The sequence below is a fragment of the Pristis pectinata genome, chromosome 1 (assembly GCF_009764475.1).
Source record: "Pristis pectinata isolate sPriPec2 chromosome 1, sPriPec2.1.pri, whole genome shotgun sequence".
In the NCBI taxonomy this organism is placed as follows: Eukaryota; Metazoa; Chordata; class Chondrichthyes; order Rhinopristiformes; family Pristidae; genus Pristis; species Pristis pectinata.
In genome coordinates, this window is record NC_067405.1 from 90,724,173 (window position 1) to 90,738,909 (window position 14,737).

Here is a 14,737-nt window from a genome sequence, read left to right on the forward strand (position 1 = left end):
AATAGAATGGGATTCGTGTAAATAGGTGATTGATGATCTCAGTGAGCTGAAGGGCCTGTTTCCATGCTGTATGTCTCCATAACGCTATGAGACCAATATTCAAGTTATACTCTACCCCCAGCATTACACAACAGGCACGTCCACTGGCCCCAGATTGGCAGTACCTGTATTTCTTGGCCATTGTTGGAGTGATCAGTCTACTAGATTGGGGGCGGGGTTTCTACTCTGTCAGGAGTCTCTTTGGCCGATTTTATGCTGATTATTATTGCCACATGATGTAAAGATGTTGACAAGCTGTGCTCGCTCTGTTTAACCTACTCCACTCAGATAAAACCTTGGAGCCAAGTATTGGAGTGCCAACTCTATCAATCGTGGCGTCCACTGCCAGTTCTGTTGCCCTGATCCTCCTCTTGGTAGTTTTATTTGTTTTGCTGCAACCAAAACTGAAGTCATTTCACCACAGCAGGTGAGTGACGAGCAGTCTGGGGTGAAGGTACATTGGGTGGGCCTGGGAGAGGAGCTGGGGGCATGTCATGGGGGAGGGGAATGCGGGACGGGTGAGGAGATTGTGGGACGGGTGACGGGGGGGAGCGCGGGAAGGGTGAGGGAGTGTGGGGCAGGGGAGGGGAGTGTTGGGCAGGGGAGGGGAGGCAAGGACAGGGGAGGGGAAGCAAGTGTGAGATGGGGAGGGGAGTGCAGGACAGGGGAGGGAAGGGGAGCGTTAGGCAAGGGAGGGGAGGCAAGTGCGGGACGGGGAGGGGAGTATGGGACAGGGGAGGGGAGTGCGGGACGGGAGGGGAGTGCGGGACGGGGGAGGGGAGTGCGGCGTGGGGGTCAGGGATGGAGAGTGCGGGATGGGGAGTGGAGTGCGGGAAGGGGAGTGGAGTGCGGGATGGGGAGGGGAGTGCAGGACAAGGGAGGCGCGTATGGTACAGGGGGAGGGGAAGGGATGGGGAGGGGAGTGTGGGACGGAGGAGCGGAGGGAAGTGTGGGACGGGGAGGGGAGTGTGGTGTGGGGGAAGGGAGTGCAGCGGGGGTCAGGGTAATGGAGCGGGATATTGGTAGGTTGGGATTCTGGGCCCTTGGGGATGGGTGTTTAGATCCCCAGAAGGGGGAATGAAACATGAATGTAATTGTTGTCCCAAAAGTTTCAGCCTCCTCAGGTACACGTGACGATAACTAACCAATTACTGGGCCCTAAAGACTCCAGTGTTTTGTGTTGGCAGACGGGATCAGGGAGTGTCTGGGAAACCAAGTGTCCATCGTGGTGGACGGAGTCCCCGTCTCGCTGCCCTCTTACGAAGAAGCAGTCTACGGCAGTTCGGGCGCAGCCATCGCACCTTCTGGCTCCCGCGTCCAGATCGTCATGGCGGAGGGTCCAGCGGCGGGCACCCCGGGGCTGGGGGAGGCTGTCTGCCGCGGCAGGGGTGCCGACCCCTGCCCGGCGAGCCCCAGAGAGATCGAAGCCCAGGCCAGCACCAGCCGCTCAGAGACTGTTTTGATCCACCGCCCCGCCCCCTCCTCGCCCACGGGACCCCGTGGATCTCCCCTGAGGCTGTCGCAGTCTTCGGACACTCAGGACACGGACAGCAGCGACGTTCAGAGTCTCCTGTCTCTTGCCTCGCCTGCAGGATCTACTGATGGTGAGCGACTCCCTGTGGCCAGTTGTGTTCTCCCTCCAGGGCACTGACAGATGACGAGTGGGATGTTAACGGGGACTTGTATCATGTCTCGGTACATGCCCTAAGGCACCGTGCAGGGAGCTACCGGACAGTCCAACCTGAGGCATACACATCCCTGAGTAGGAGAGGCGACGACAACCTTAGCTTTCAGGAGCACTTTTGAAGGAAGGGAGAGATTTAGGGAGGGAACACTGGAGCTCCCAGCAATTGTGGCAGCTTAGCTGCGGAAACAAATTAAGTGTGGCGGATGTACCGCAGGCTGCTTAGTTCATCTTTCAAAGTTTGGCTGCTGTTTATTGGGAGCCTTGGAGGTCAATGAGTGTGGGAGGGATGGGTAAATTGGATTTGGGGTCTGTTCGGATCGGGGCCGGATTAACTCAGTGTTGCTGTTACTGAGCTCTCATTACTGCCTTTCACTGCCCTCAGCTGGATCATTTTCCATCGACCCGCAGGGCTTCCATCCATGTGGGCAGACTCCCCCCCTCCCCCACACCCATGCTCTCACTTCTAAAGCTAACCAGAGGGCTATAATGGACTTAGATACAGAGTAAAGCTCATCGGCATCACTCTCGCTGCTCCCACTGGTAATCGGTGAAAAGCTGCTTCTACATTGTCTTAACGCACCCAAGAAAACTACACATGGGAAATATAGAATCATGGAAGCTGCAGGCAATATGTTAATCACAAGCACCTCCTCTAATCTTGTCTACTGCATTCAGTCCTCTCAATGTGGCCTCCTCTATATCGGCGAGACCAAGCGCAGACTGGGCGACTGCTTTTGCCGAGCACCTGTGCTCCATCCACAGTGGCCATCTTGAGCTCCCGGTTTGCAAACCATTTCAAGTCCCCTCCCCATTCCCACACCGACCTGTCTGTCCTCGGCCTCCTCCGCCTGCGAGGGTGAGGCCAAAAGCAAACAAGAAGAACAGCACCTTGTATTCCGCCTGGGTAGTCTACATCCCGACGGCACTATGAACATTGAATTCTCCAGCTTTAGGGAACCTGCACCCCCACTGTCCCTTTCTCTATCCTCCTGATCCACCAGGTCCTCTTGCACAACCTCTTCTTCATCTGCCTTCATCCACACACTAAATCACAGGGTCCCCTATTTCATTCCCTCTCCCCACTGTCCTCCGTCTGCCCACAATTCCTCCCCTTATCTGGTTCCATTTTCTTTTCTCACTAGATTCCATAAACTACAGCCCTTTGTTGTCTCCACATCACCTCCCTCCTCCACCTGCCATCGACAACTCCTCACCTGGATCCACCTAAGGCTTGCCAGCTCCTGCCTCAGCCCTTCCCCCCCCCCCCCCCCCCCCCCCCCCCCCCCCCCCCCCCCCCCCCCCCCCCCCCCCCCCCCCCCCCCCCCCACCTCTTTTTATACTGGCTATATCCCCTCTATTCTCTCAGTCCTGATGCAGGGTCTCGACCTGAAACGCGGACCATCCCTCTGCCTCCACGGATGCTGCCTGAGCCGCTGAGTTTCTCCAGCAGCTTGTTTTTTGAAGCCAATTGACATACCAACACACCTTTAGAATGTGGGAGGAAACCAGGGGACCTGAAGGAAATCCAGAAGGTCATGGGAGGAGAGCATGCAAACTTCACACAGACAGCACCAGAGGTCAGAATTTGAACCCCAGTGACAGCACCATCTGCTGCACCATTGCACCATCCTTGTGCCACAGTCATTCAGTGAACAGTCAACATGGCACTGGATCTGAGAGCTAATTCCCTCACCCATGGAACAGCAGCTAGCAGGACCACCAGCTCCAGGACAGCTCCTATCCCGCTGTTATAAGACTCTTGAATGGACATCTTATATGATAAGAATAACTCTTAATCTTTCAATATACCTCTTTATCTACCTTGTACTTTATTTGTCTACCAGCACTTCACTTTCTCTGTAACCATAACACTATATTCTGAATTCTGTTTATTTGTCCCTTTTGTACTACCTCGATGTACTTACGTATGGAATGATCTGTCTGGATGGCACGCAAACAAAAAGCTTTTCACTGTGTTGGTATTGGTATTGGTTTATTATTGTCACTTGTACCTAGGTACAGTGAAAAACTTGTCTTGCATACCGTTCATACAGATCAATTCATTGCACAGTGCAGATACATTGAGTTAGTACAGAGTGCATTGACGGAGTACAGGTGAAAAAAAACAATAACAGAATATAGAGTAAAGTGTCACAGCTACAGGGAAGTGCACTTCAGGTAGACAATAAGGTGCAAGGTAACAACAAGGTAGATTGTGAGGTCAAGAGTCCATCTCAATGTATAAGGGAACCCGTTCAATAGTCTTATCACAGTGGCATAGAAGCTGTCCTTGAGCCTGGTGGTATGTGCTCTCAGGGTCCTGTATCTTCTGCCTGATGGGAGAGGAGAGAATGACCCGGGTGGGTGGGGTCTTTGATTATGCTGGCTGCTTCACCAAGGCAGCGAGAGGTATAGACAGAATCCATGGAGTGGAGGCTGGTTTCCATGATGCGCTGGGATGTGTCCACAACTCTCTGCAGTTTCTTGCGGTCCTGGGCAGAGCAGTTGCCATACCAAGCTGTGATGCATCCAGATAGGATGCTTTCTATGGTGCATTGGTAAAAGTTGGTGAGTGTGAAAGGGGACATACCGAATTTCTTTAGCCTCCTGAGGAAGTAGAGGTACATGTGACAATAATAAATTACCAATTGCAAGATGCCTCCAAGGCACTTCACCGAAACAAGTTGACAACGAGGGATACAATGGATATCGGGACAGGTGACAGCTTATATTAAAGGGTAGGTTTTTAAGGATGGAGGTAGAACAGTTTATCAACAGAATTCCAGAGCTGAGGAACCAGGCATGACTGCCGATAGGGAATGGAGTATATTCATAGACCATAATTGGGGGGCAGAGATACAGTACATGGGGTTTTGGAGCTGGAGGAGGTTACAGCAATTGTCTGGGGTAAGGCTTACTGCATAACACATAAGGTTTGTCTCTTGATCCATTTGCTCTTCACTGAAACCCTGTTCTGTTTCCTTTCAGATATTCCACTGCTCAAGGATGCTTAACACGATCGGTGTGAGGTAAACTGCTCAGCTTCATCCTCCTCTTCAGTACTTGATCCTCCATCTCCAATTGACTCGCTCTATTTCAAGACCTCTCGCAGGAGTGTCATTCACCGCCTGCTGATGTCGTGTATGACAGGGATGTGACAGTGGCATGTTCAGTACTGGGCATATTCTGGCAGTGGAATTAACCTGTGCGAATGAAAGGCTGCCTTCATTCAAACTGGTTAATTTTGGGAAAGGTGACTGTGTAGCAAAGGACAGATAAAATCTAATATTTGCAATAGAGGGCTTGGATTTGAGGTTCCACAGTGGGTGATAGCTTGATCTGTGCATTTTAACCACACTTTCTGGTTTGGTCCTTGATGCCATTCTTGTGTCCACTTCATTCGGCTGCTGCCCAGTCCACTTGACGTTAGGCTAGTCAATCTCCAGCTGCTACTTGAAACTTAAGAACATCAGAAACAGAAGCCATTCAGCTCATGTGTGCTCTGTTATCCAATGGGATCATGACTGATTCTGTATCTTATCCACTTTGCTGCACGATTTCCACCTTAGCCCTGGATTCCCTTAATCTCTAAAATTATATCTCTCTGACTTGAATATTGAGCATCCATAGCCTTCTGGGCTAGAGAATTCCAAAGATTTAAAACCCTCTAAGTAATTTTTCCATGTCTTGATCCTGAACAGTTAGCCCCTTTTCCTGAGACAATGCTCTCCAGCAGTTTCAATGCCACTCATCTCTCATTCAGTATTCACTCAATCTCATGGGACACCATCCCAGGAATCAAATCTAATTAATCCACACTGTTTTTTCCTTGGGTTAGGCAGACCATAACTACACACAGCACTTGTAAAAGCCCAGTATATTTGCTTAAAGGCTTTACAATTGTACTCCAACTGCCCTGTAATAAAGGCAACGTAGCATTATTCTTTAACTCCAACTGTAACTTCACTTTAACTTTCTGGATTTCATGAACCAGCATCCTCTCTACATTTGCTAACTTCTTATCATTTAAAAATGTTTTTCTATTTTGCCTACCAAAGCGAATAGCTTCCCATTTTCTTACATTGTACTCCCGCTATAGGCTCTTCCAGTTGGGATCCAATATGAAATGAATGAAACACACCTCGCTTGCGAAGGAGAGCATGGAGGTGGGATGATCAATGGGAGACCTCTGTAGAAAATTGCTGGGTGCTGAATACACTTAGCACATTCACCACCCCCCTCCCCGCCCCTTCATCTGACTCTCCTGCCACTTAATAAAACCACTCTTGGCCTTGCAAAACAAGATTCGGCTTTTCAGCAGGTGACCCATTGAGCAGAGGACTGGTCTGCTTATAAATACTCATCTGGAACCAGGAAAGCTTGTACGACTGATGGGTTGGTGGGAGAGACTTGGTTTCTCCAACAGAAAGAACTTGCATTTCGTTCACGATGTCACAACACCTCAAATACTTTATAGCCAATGAAGTACTTACGGGCTGTAGTCATAACGATAAAGTCACTCTTCAATGACGTCACTGGCAAGATAAATCTGTTTCAATGACATTGTTTAGAAATTTCTTTTCTTTCTCAGACATAGTAACCTGGAATCTTTTACATCTACCCATGAGAGCAGAAGGTACTTTACTTTAACATATCACCTAAAGACTGCACTTCTGACAGTGCAGAATTCTCTCAGTTCTGCACTGAAATGTGCCCAGCCTAGATTTGTGCTCCAGTCTCTAGTAAGGGACTTGAATCCACAACCACCTGACTTAAGTGAGAGGCTGCTGACTGATCCATGCCTTGGCATTAAGAGTGATCAGTGTCTCACTTTCTCTTTTCCTCTGCCTATCTCCCAGCTGATCCCATGAAACTAACTATGAGTTAATGAGAATGTCGAGACTGGGGCACCTATATCTGAAATCCCTGCTCTCAGCCCCACTCCAAATGCCTGCAATCCTCCATGGCTGGTTTACCAAATACCAGTGGATATTTTTCGCCTTTGGTGTAAATAAAAGGGAAAGTGGGAATCTATATATTTAATCTCTTTGCCTTGCTGACTTGAATGGTGATATGTGTGTGTGTGTGTTTCACTTGCATTAGCCTTCACTTTAGGTGAAGGGCTAGGGAATTTGGGATTCCAGGTCACGTATCAACAAGGTGATGGACATATGGAAGGTGTGGGCAGATGCCTTTATTTTAAAATATTGCCTGAACAAAGCATTAACACTTGTATTTGTTTGCTTGTTTAGTAAAGTAATTCTTCTTGGGGCACTTCACAGGAGTGTTACCAAACAAAACAAAAAAGTACCTTTCTAACATGGCATGGGCCTATGGCATGAATAATGGGATAGGGAGGCAGAGAGAATTAGGGAGGAAATGCTAGAGATTAGATACTGGAGGAGGTTATAGAAATGGAGAGGGTTAGGAACAAACACCTTAGGAACAGGAGTAGCCAGACATCACTGATGACCAGTGGGGGAAGAGAAGAAAAATGGGGTCCATACTGTGCTCTTCTACAAAGCCCACATTTAAAATAGACACTTGCTGTGAAGCTTCCACACCTTTAGATGACCTTCTGTACATCTAAGTGCACCACTACTCTGTTAGTTCTTATCTTTGCTTTGTAGCTGTGTAAGTGTCAGGAAGAGAACAACACTCTGGTCCCATACAACTGCACTTCTGTGCAGAATGTTGAGTAAAATAAGTTCCACCCAAACTCAGACCAGTTGGAACTGAACTCCTTGCACATATGCAAAATGTGTTTGTTAAGAGAATTTTTTTTTGAAAAATCAGTCATTTACCTCTACTGGACCATGCCAATATTTATGCTGCACACAAACTATCCTGCCTACCAATAAAATTCACCTAATCCCATGAGCATTTCATCCTTCCTCATATTTATCACCCTCCTTGATTATGCCTTATGGTAGTAAATGTCACATTTTCACCATGCCTTGAGGAAGAGATGAGCCTACGTCTCATTCACAGCTAGTGATATTAAACCTGCAGTGGAATTTATCCAGAAACCTGGTGTTCCCATCTTCCTAGCCCTGATGGTTGGGAGGGTTTATTTGCGAGCGTGCCTGTGCCAAGATTTTGTGTGAATGTGCATCCAAATCTTGTTCTTGGATTAACCAGCTTTTTTGTAACACACCTGTACCTTGGGCTTTTGGCTATAGAGCAGAGGAGGGCATTGAACAGAATATACCATTTCTTTTGTAAATAAACCTTCTCCACCATTTCCCAAATGAGAACGAGAATGCCATTGTACAGTGGTGGTGGTGCTGATACAGAGACAAGGGCGCTGTTTCTTGTAACTTGCCTGTTAGTGTAATGGAGTGGTGCTTGGGAATGTGTTGGGAGTCACTCAACCTGTCCATCTTTGGCTTTTGCTTTTAAGGTTTCTTTGGAATCCTGTATATTGCAATGGGTGTCAAGATAGTATTTTAATATTTGTACAAAGTTAATTTAAGTTTAATTGTACTATGTATATAACTGCATTTCTAAATAAATTTACTCTAAGTGAGGTAATGATCAGGAGTTGTTTTATTTTACTTTAAGTTGTCCCTTCCTATTGCAGAAACATGTCCAATTGCAACAAACTTAGCATTGCCTCTCACTCAGCACAACCCAGAAATGAAGTCCCTGATCATAGGCCAATGTCTGTGTGGAACAAAGTCTGGTGTGGTTCAGTGCTACACTAAGTCCAATTTGCGGCGCTGGTGGGGGGGGGGGGGGGGGGGGGGGGAAGAGGAAGATGGGGGAAGGAGGTGTGGGAAGGGGGAGCCTCTTCCAATGTATTGCTATAGTCTGTTCCTGCAAGTAGACTGTGTGCACTACCATTTGGACAAAACAAAAATGAGATCCAGGATTCTGGCATTTAGGAGAAAACTCAAAACAGTAATGCTGAGCAGTGTTCAACAGGCATCAGGTTTTCCAAACACCATCTACTTTTTGCACAGTTCTTTGGTGTGATTTCTTCCTTTTGATTAATACCTGTAGTTTAAATGTTGTTTTGATTATATGACTACTAAATCAACATAGGAGTGACATGGTAGAACATTTCTCCCCCCACCGAGAGTTATGCTTACTTCTGAACTCATTCCTCTGCAATTTCTACTCAAACTACTGATTGCTTTATTTGGATTATATGAGACCTTGTTATTAGTCTACATCTTTCTTTTATGTGGTGATATCATAGGATATTATAGGTTGAGAGACACTCAAATGCCTGGTTGTTTGTCATTGACAATCATAATTTCCCCCAACAACAACCTGCATTAACAAAGTAAATTGGTTCAAGGTGTTGTATCAAACAAAATTTGACTTCACAAAGTGCAATTCAGAGTTTTCATTCATCTACTCTTTAGTGTTCTGTATGTTTATTTAATGTTCCTGGGATTAAAATGAGAACACAGTGGCTGTGTGTTGCCCATGGCAATAACATACACAAGTTCAGAGTACTTCTCCAAGCAGCTGTTGGCTCCATTGTCCTCACTGTCAACAAACCAACTTTCCCCCACCCCAAATCTACACTTCCTGGAATTAGCTTTTATTTTGTATGGCAAAACAAGTTGTTCTTGACCCAAAGGATATAAATTGTTGCCTCTGGCGAGAACAAATCCCTAAATCTTGATGGAAATTTTGTCCACACTCATCAACACTTTGAATTCCTTTATGAGAGAATGTGGTTTATTAAAAAAATGCTACTGTGAAACTGACTGGTCCCTCATTGTCGATCATAGTAATTAGGGTTGTAGATTATGGTAAAAATACAAATCCCACTGTTTAAGGCCCACAGCATAACCCCATTTAATACTGTGGTAGTGCTAAGCATACTACAGGACTTGTGACTAAGAGTGGACCAGGCTACTGCAAGGAAGCAGTCTCTCCAGGATAACGAAATGGGGTGGAAAAAGATGCTTGGTTGCAATGCTGCCCATGAACTTTTTTTTTGAATGAGGCTGGTGAGGATAAAGAAATCCTGCCTTTTCCCATGTTCCACCCTCAATGACATTCATTTTTGGCCATTGCTCTTTCCCTTTGACTCACACTATTAACTCGTTACAACTATAACATTTACAACTTCATCAGGTTAAAAAATTTTACTGGTTAAATGTCATCTCCCCAAAATGGCACTGATGTAAGTACTACCATTATTATAGAACAGTAAATGTATTGCTTTTAAAAAATCATTACCTAAAAATAGCACATGACTAACATTAGCTTGCATCATTAATCCATGTAGCACAAGTTGAGGGAAGCAACAACACTCAGTTACTGTATGCAGGAAGAACTATGGTCAGACAAAATGGTACAAAATTTGTTCGATCAACTAACAGCCCCTGCTGAAAGGGTTCCTAAGTAGAAAAGGACCACAGAAAAAAGTTGTAAGTTTAATATTAAAAGTAAATTTTGATGGAAGTGATACAGAAAAACATTTACATGGGACTTTTATTCAGTTACAAAATAGAAAAACATCCTGAATGTGCGTTTTTTAAAAAAATATTCCTCATTCACTTAATGCAGGTGTCAGATTTTGTACAAACGCATCATTCCACAGGATCTCATAATCAGGTTCAATGGCTTCTCTCACTGTTTGTTGCAACTCACTTAGTGTAGTGATTGAAGGTGCATCTCCTGCATTTAGAATCTTCTCAAAGAAACTGTTCCATAACTCCATGTACAGCAACTCCATTCTGGAGGAACACAAAAGGAAAAAAGGCACCATTTATAACCAAATATTTCATATTTGAAAATGCATTCAGCCAACAAAGCACCTAGGGTGCAGTCACTGTCGTGATGCAGGTAACATGGGAGTCTGCAGGTAGAACAGATGTTGCACAGTAGTTTTCATTCAGTCAGGAGGGTACACAAGGTTGTAATTCAACAATTCATCAACAATTCATCTTCAAGGTAGAATATTCTTATAGTGCAGTCTTGACTGAGACTCAAACATTCAACCTTCCAACTCAGAATTATCTGCAATAACAGACTGGTACATTGAAGCAGAGCTACGAATAGAACAGGCCATAATAAATTAAATGACTGAAGTTAGGGCACTGATCAGAAACACAGATGTGTGACAAGAATGGATATGGGCTCAATCTCCAAAATCACTTCTACATGGGCAGCATCACTATTGTACTAAGTGGTGGCAAAGGAAGATCTGAACTTCTGCTTTGTAGATGTGAGGAATCGGGTTAGTCTCACACCCTTGGCAGTGATGTGAAAATGCTTTGATGCAACAGTAAGACAGGGCACAGAAAAAGTGTGATGGGGAAAAAAGTTGAAGGTCATGCTCCTTTAAGAAAATTTAGTACAAACATTTCACAACACAAAATAAAATGGAACATCACTGAAAATACCTGTAAGATGTGGGGCTGAGAATCCACAATGAACCCTCCTTGCAAACATCTAGATGTCCTCCAAAAAGCAGAAAATGCATAGTGTCTGCAATCCCAAGGAGATCAACCTGCAAGAGCCAACAAGTAAGAACATATTTGATTGTCAATGATGGTTCCTCACATATTGCACATTTTCTACTTTCATCTTTGACTCAAAAGAATTTAAGATTGGTAACTACATTTTATTCAGCTCTACTCCATCTAAATATTAATGTTACAAATTCATCCTCATTCTCAATTTACTTGCAACTTTGGATATATTAGTACCACCCACTTAGTCAATCACAAGATGCATCATACAAAGGACTCATCCGTTTAAAAAAAAATTACATGTACTTTCCTCCAAAAGTCATTGAATATTAATAGAATGGAAATCTTTTACTGTTCTCTCTAACCCAGTGTTGACAAAAGAAATTGGTACAGGTGACAAGTTTTTGGCTATTCATCAATATTAGGAAATGTCTCCAAATAAGTGATTATTTGGCATTGGTAAACATGCAAGGAAGCAAAGCATTCACAGTGATCAAAAATATATTTGCACTGATGATCCTCATTAAGTGTACTGTGACATTAAAAATTCACCAAACTCACTGTGCAAGTAGGAGTATATTACACCTTCACATTATGAAGGAGTTCCTACAGATTTTTCTATATCACGATTTTCCAACATCCCACCCCTTCACAAAAATGTATTTTTTTGCATTATGTATTTGGTTACTTTTTTCCTCAAATTCTGCAAGAGCAAATTTTTATTCTGCATCTCAGAATTTTTGGTAGTGATTTATGAATTCCACAAGGGTGAATTTCTGTTACCCAAACTGCTGTAATGTGAGAGTACACCGCATCAAAATAAGATGTCCATTGGTCATGGTTTATTGACTTGAAGAAATGACTAGCTATAATTGGATTCTCAAGTAGCTCATGTACAGGCAAAACATTGGTAAGGTTAAGGGCTGAACAACAAAATTATTCAAATTCAAATAACCTAACCACCATACAGATTTAAAATAGCAATTTCATAATTAATTATCAATCATCAATAAGTCCATGAGCATCAACAATAAAAGACTGCAACATCTTAATATAGTCATTCATGTGATAATAGCAGTTACTTTAGAAATTGCTCACTTCGAAGTCTCATCAGTTAGAAGGATGCAAAAGCCTATTGATCCAACCTTAATTAAGTTTCAAGGACTTATCATGAAATTTTGTAACTGAAATTACATTTCTGCAAGTACATAATCCAACCACTTTTGTGAAGCTTGGTGGTGAAATTAAAGCCAGGAATTGTGCATAAAAACTTATTCCATTCATCTTTCAGATATAGGTATCACAAGCAAGGCAAGCATTACTCATCCTTAATTGAAGAGGTGAATGAGAGCCATGTTGAATGACAAGGTGAAGGTTCTCTCAGAGTTGTTGGGAAAGGAGTTCCAGGATTTCAGCAATTATCATTTTCAGAAATGTCCCAAGATTTTTATAGCCAGCATTAGTTAAGGTTGTAAAAAGTGTTGCAGTCTATACACACAACAAGAAATCATTTTCCCCTCCTAAAGGGGGATGAATAAGTACTGGCACTTCTAAATAGATGTGTGAAGGAAATGCCCACTGGGGTGGTATTTAGAAGTTCAGACAAAAAAAAATAGAAAGGCCACTTGTGCTTTCTATTTGATGCAGTTGCTGCTAAAAAGGGAAAAGGGGAAAACCAACTTTGCTCGAAGTTGGGCTCCTAAACAGGAATAGCACCAGACTACTTGCAACTGACCCATTTACTATTTTCTCTGCTGCTCCCCTCCCACCAGTTTGAATATCCAGTTGCTAATTGTAGCTGCTCCTTAATAGGACTGCTGAGCAAAAATAAAATGATTACAATTATATGCCATTATTGAAAAGGATGGAGTGGTGCCAAGTGGAGGCAGAAATGGAAGGGTTTAAAAGGCAGCAGCCAAGTCTACACTTGGATAGAGAATCAAATCCTGCACATGACAAATGTCATTGCTATGTCCATGTCCAGTCCACTCCACTCAGATGGATGTAATCTTATTTGTCAAAAGAAAAAAAGTGAACCTTCGTCAGAATCATCTGATGAAGGGTCTTCAATCTGAATGCAATCTTTCCACCGATGCTGAGCATTTCCTGCATTCTGTTTATATTTAACAAATAGTTTTACATCAGAGCGCTAGGTCAGTTCCATGTGACAGCTTACCTGGTAGGCACTGGTGCACTCCAAAAGGAAGTCCCTATTGGGTAATGAACGAACTGTTGGAAAACCTGTAAATGTGGCAACATCAGCCTGCAGCCTCAAGTCCAAGCTGTGTGTGAAGTCCATGAGCTTTACTAAACTATTACCATCAGGACATGGGGAGGCACTATTATAGAGCCTAGGGAGGAAGGCAGATTAAACAGATCAGTTTTCAAAACAAACACTCAAGCAAATCCAATATCCCAAGTGTGCTCATCAAAAGAATGTAGGGTTAAGTTTAAGTTAACTGCATTTTGAGTAATTCCATTTTATAACAAACACACTCCTCATGTTAAATCTAGGTTAGGACAATTAATGTCCTTTGAAAAACTGTTGCAACTCAGCAGTATCCAAAAGGCAAGCTATGTGTTCTAAATCAGTTAGCCCTCAACATTAAAAGCACAAGCTGATCTCAGTAGTGGCTAGATTAGTCAAGATAATGTCAGCTTCTGGTGTTTAACAGAAATCACCACTGGGATGAATGAACAGGATTCTGTCCATCAGCTGTGACCACCAGTTGTTGCACAACCTGAAATCATTCTATTGTGGAGATTAAACAGATATGATAGGCAGCAGGCGGTTGCTTTTAGTGCATAGCTCTGCATTGTTCATAGTCTCAATCTGTTGTTGATCCAGTTCCAAGATTCCAGGACTGTGCAGGTTTAGCTGTTGCACGGTCTCAGAAAGGAATTACATGATGAACTGCCAAAGCCAGATCTCCTTGTTTCAGAATCCAACAATGCTTCAAATCATTAACCTACCCCAGACAATATTTATTCTGCCATAAACTTTGTTTAGAAAAACGTTTATACTAACCCAGGGCTCAGGAAGAGTGTTTCAGGCGCTATGCCTCCATGGACAATTTCTGCAGTGTGCATGAGTTCCACTAGAGCCAGTAGGTCAAGTGTTAGAAACACAACAAGCGCTTCTGGTACAGATTCCCAAATATGAGACAGATCCTATATAAAAAGGGAGAAGACAAAGGTTATCAGTTACTGGATGTGTTTAAGCACAATTGTTTGGGATAGAATCATTTCAAGCATATTATAAAGTCAGTCCAGAAAGTCCAACTAAAATTTCCATGAAATAACTTCCACAAATCGGGGAAGCATCACTTCAGCATGCTGTCATTTTGAAATCAAACTCTTCAATGTTGAACGGTGACAAAATCTCACATTTAATGTGGAACTACTATTTATTACATAGGATGTAGATCAGAAAATCATGATTTTTTTTGCCCCTTTCCATCAGCCACTGGGAGATATGACAGACCAGAGACTACAGATACTGGAATCTGGAGCAAAAGAAAATGCTAGAGGAACTCAGCAGGTCAGGCAACATCCGTGGAGGCAGAGGGTG

At 43.8% G+C, this 14,737-nt stretch overlaps 2 protein-coding genes across 2 annotated transcripts in view; one reads left to right on the forward strand and one right to left on the reverse strand.

Annotated features, from left to right (window-relative positions):
* Nucleotides 1–5,461, forward strand: part of LOC127571458 (sushi domain-containing protein 6-like) — a 48,463-nt gene extending 43,002 nt beyond the window's left edge. Inside the window, 4 exon segments of the mRNA XM_052017853.1 lie at nt 328–466; nt 1,227–1,257; nt 1,259–1,643; nt 4,715–5,461. Of these exon segments, the coding sequence (XP_051873813.1) occupies nt 328–466; nt 1,227–1,257; nt 1,259–1,643; nt 4,715–4,740 (581 nt within the window). The 3' untranslated portion in view covers nt 4,741–5,461.
* Nucleotides 5,462–10,113: 4,652 nt separating this feature from the next.
* bub1bb (BUB1 mitotic checkpoint serine/threonine kinase Bb) overlaps nt 10,114–14,737 on the reverse strand; it is a 50,824-nt gene continuing 46,200 nt past the window's right edge. Inside the window, exons 22-25 of the mRNA XM_052018397.1 lie at nt 14,195–14,337; nt 13,343–13,517; nt 11,098–11,204; nt 10,114–10,428 (exon numbers count right to left, since the gene is read on the reverse strand). Coding sequence (XP_051874357.1) covers nt 10,242–10,428; nt 11,098–11,204; nt 13,343–13,517; nt 14,195–14,337 — 612 coding nt within the window. The 3' untranslated portion in view covers nt 10,114–10,241. The remainder of the gene's footprint in view (nt 10,429–11,097; nt 11,205–13,342; nt 13,518–14,194; nt 14,338–14,737) is intronic.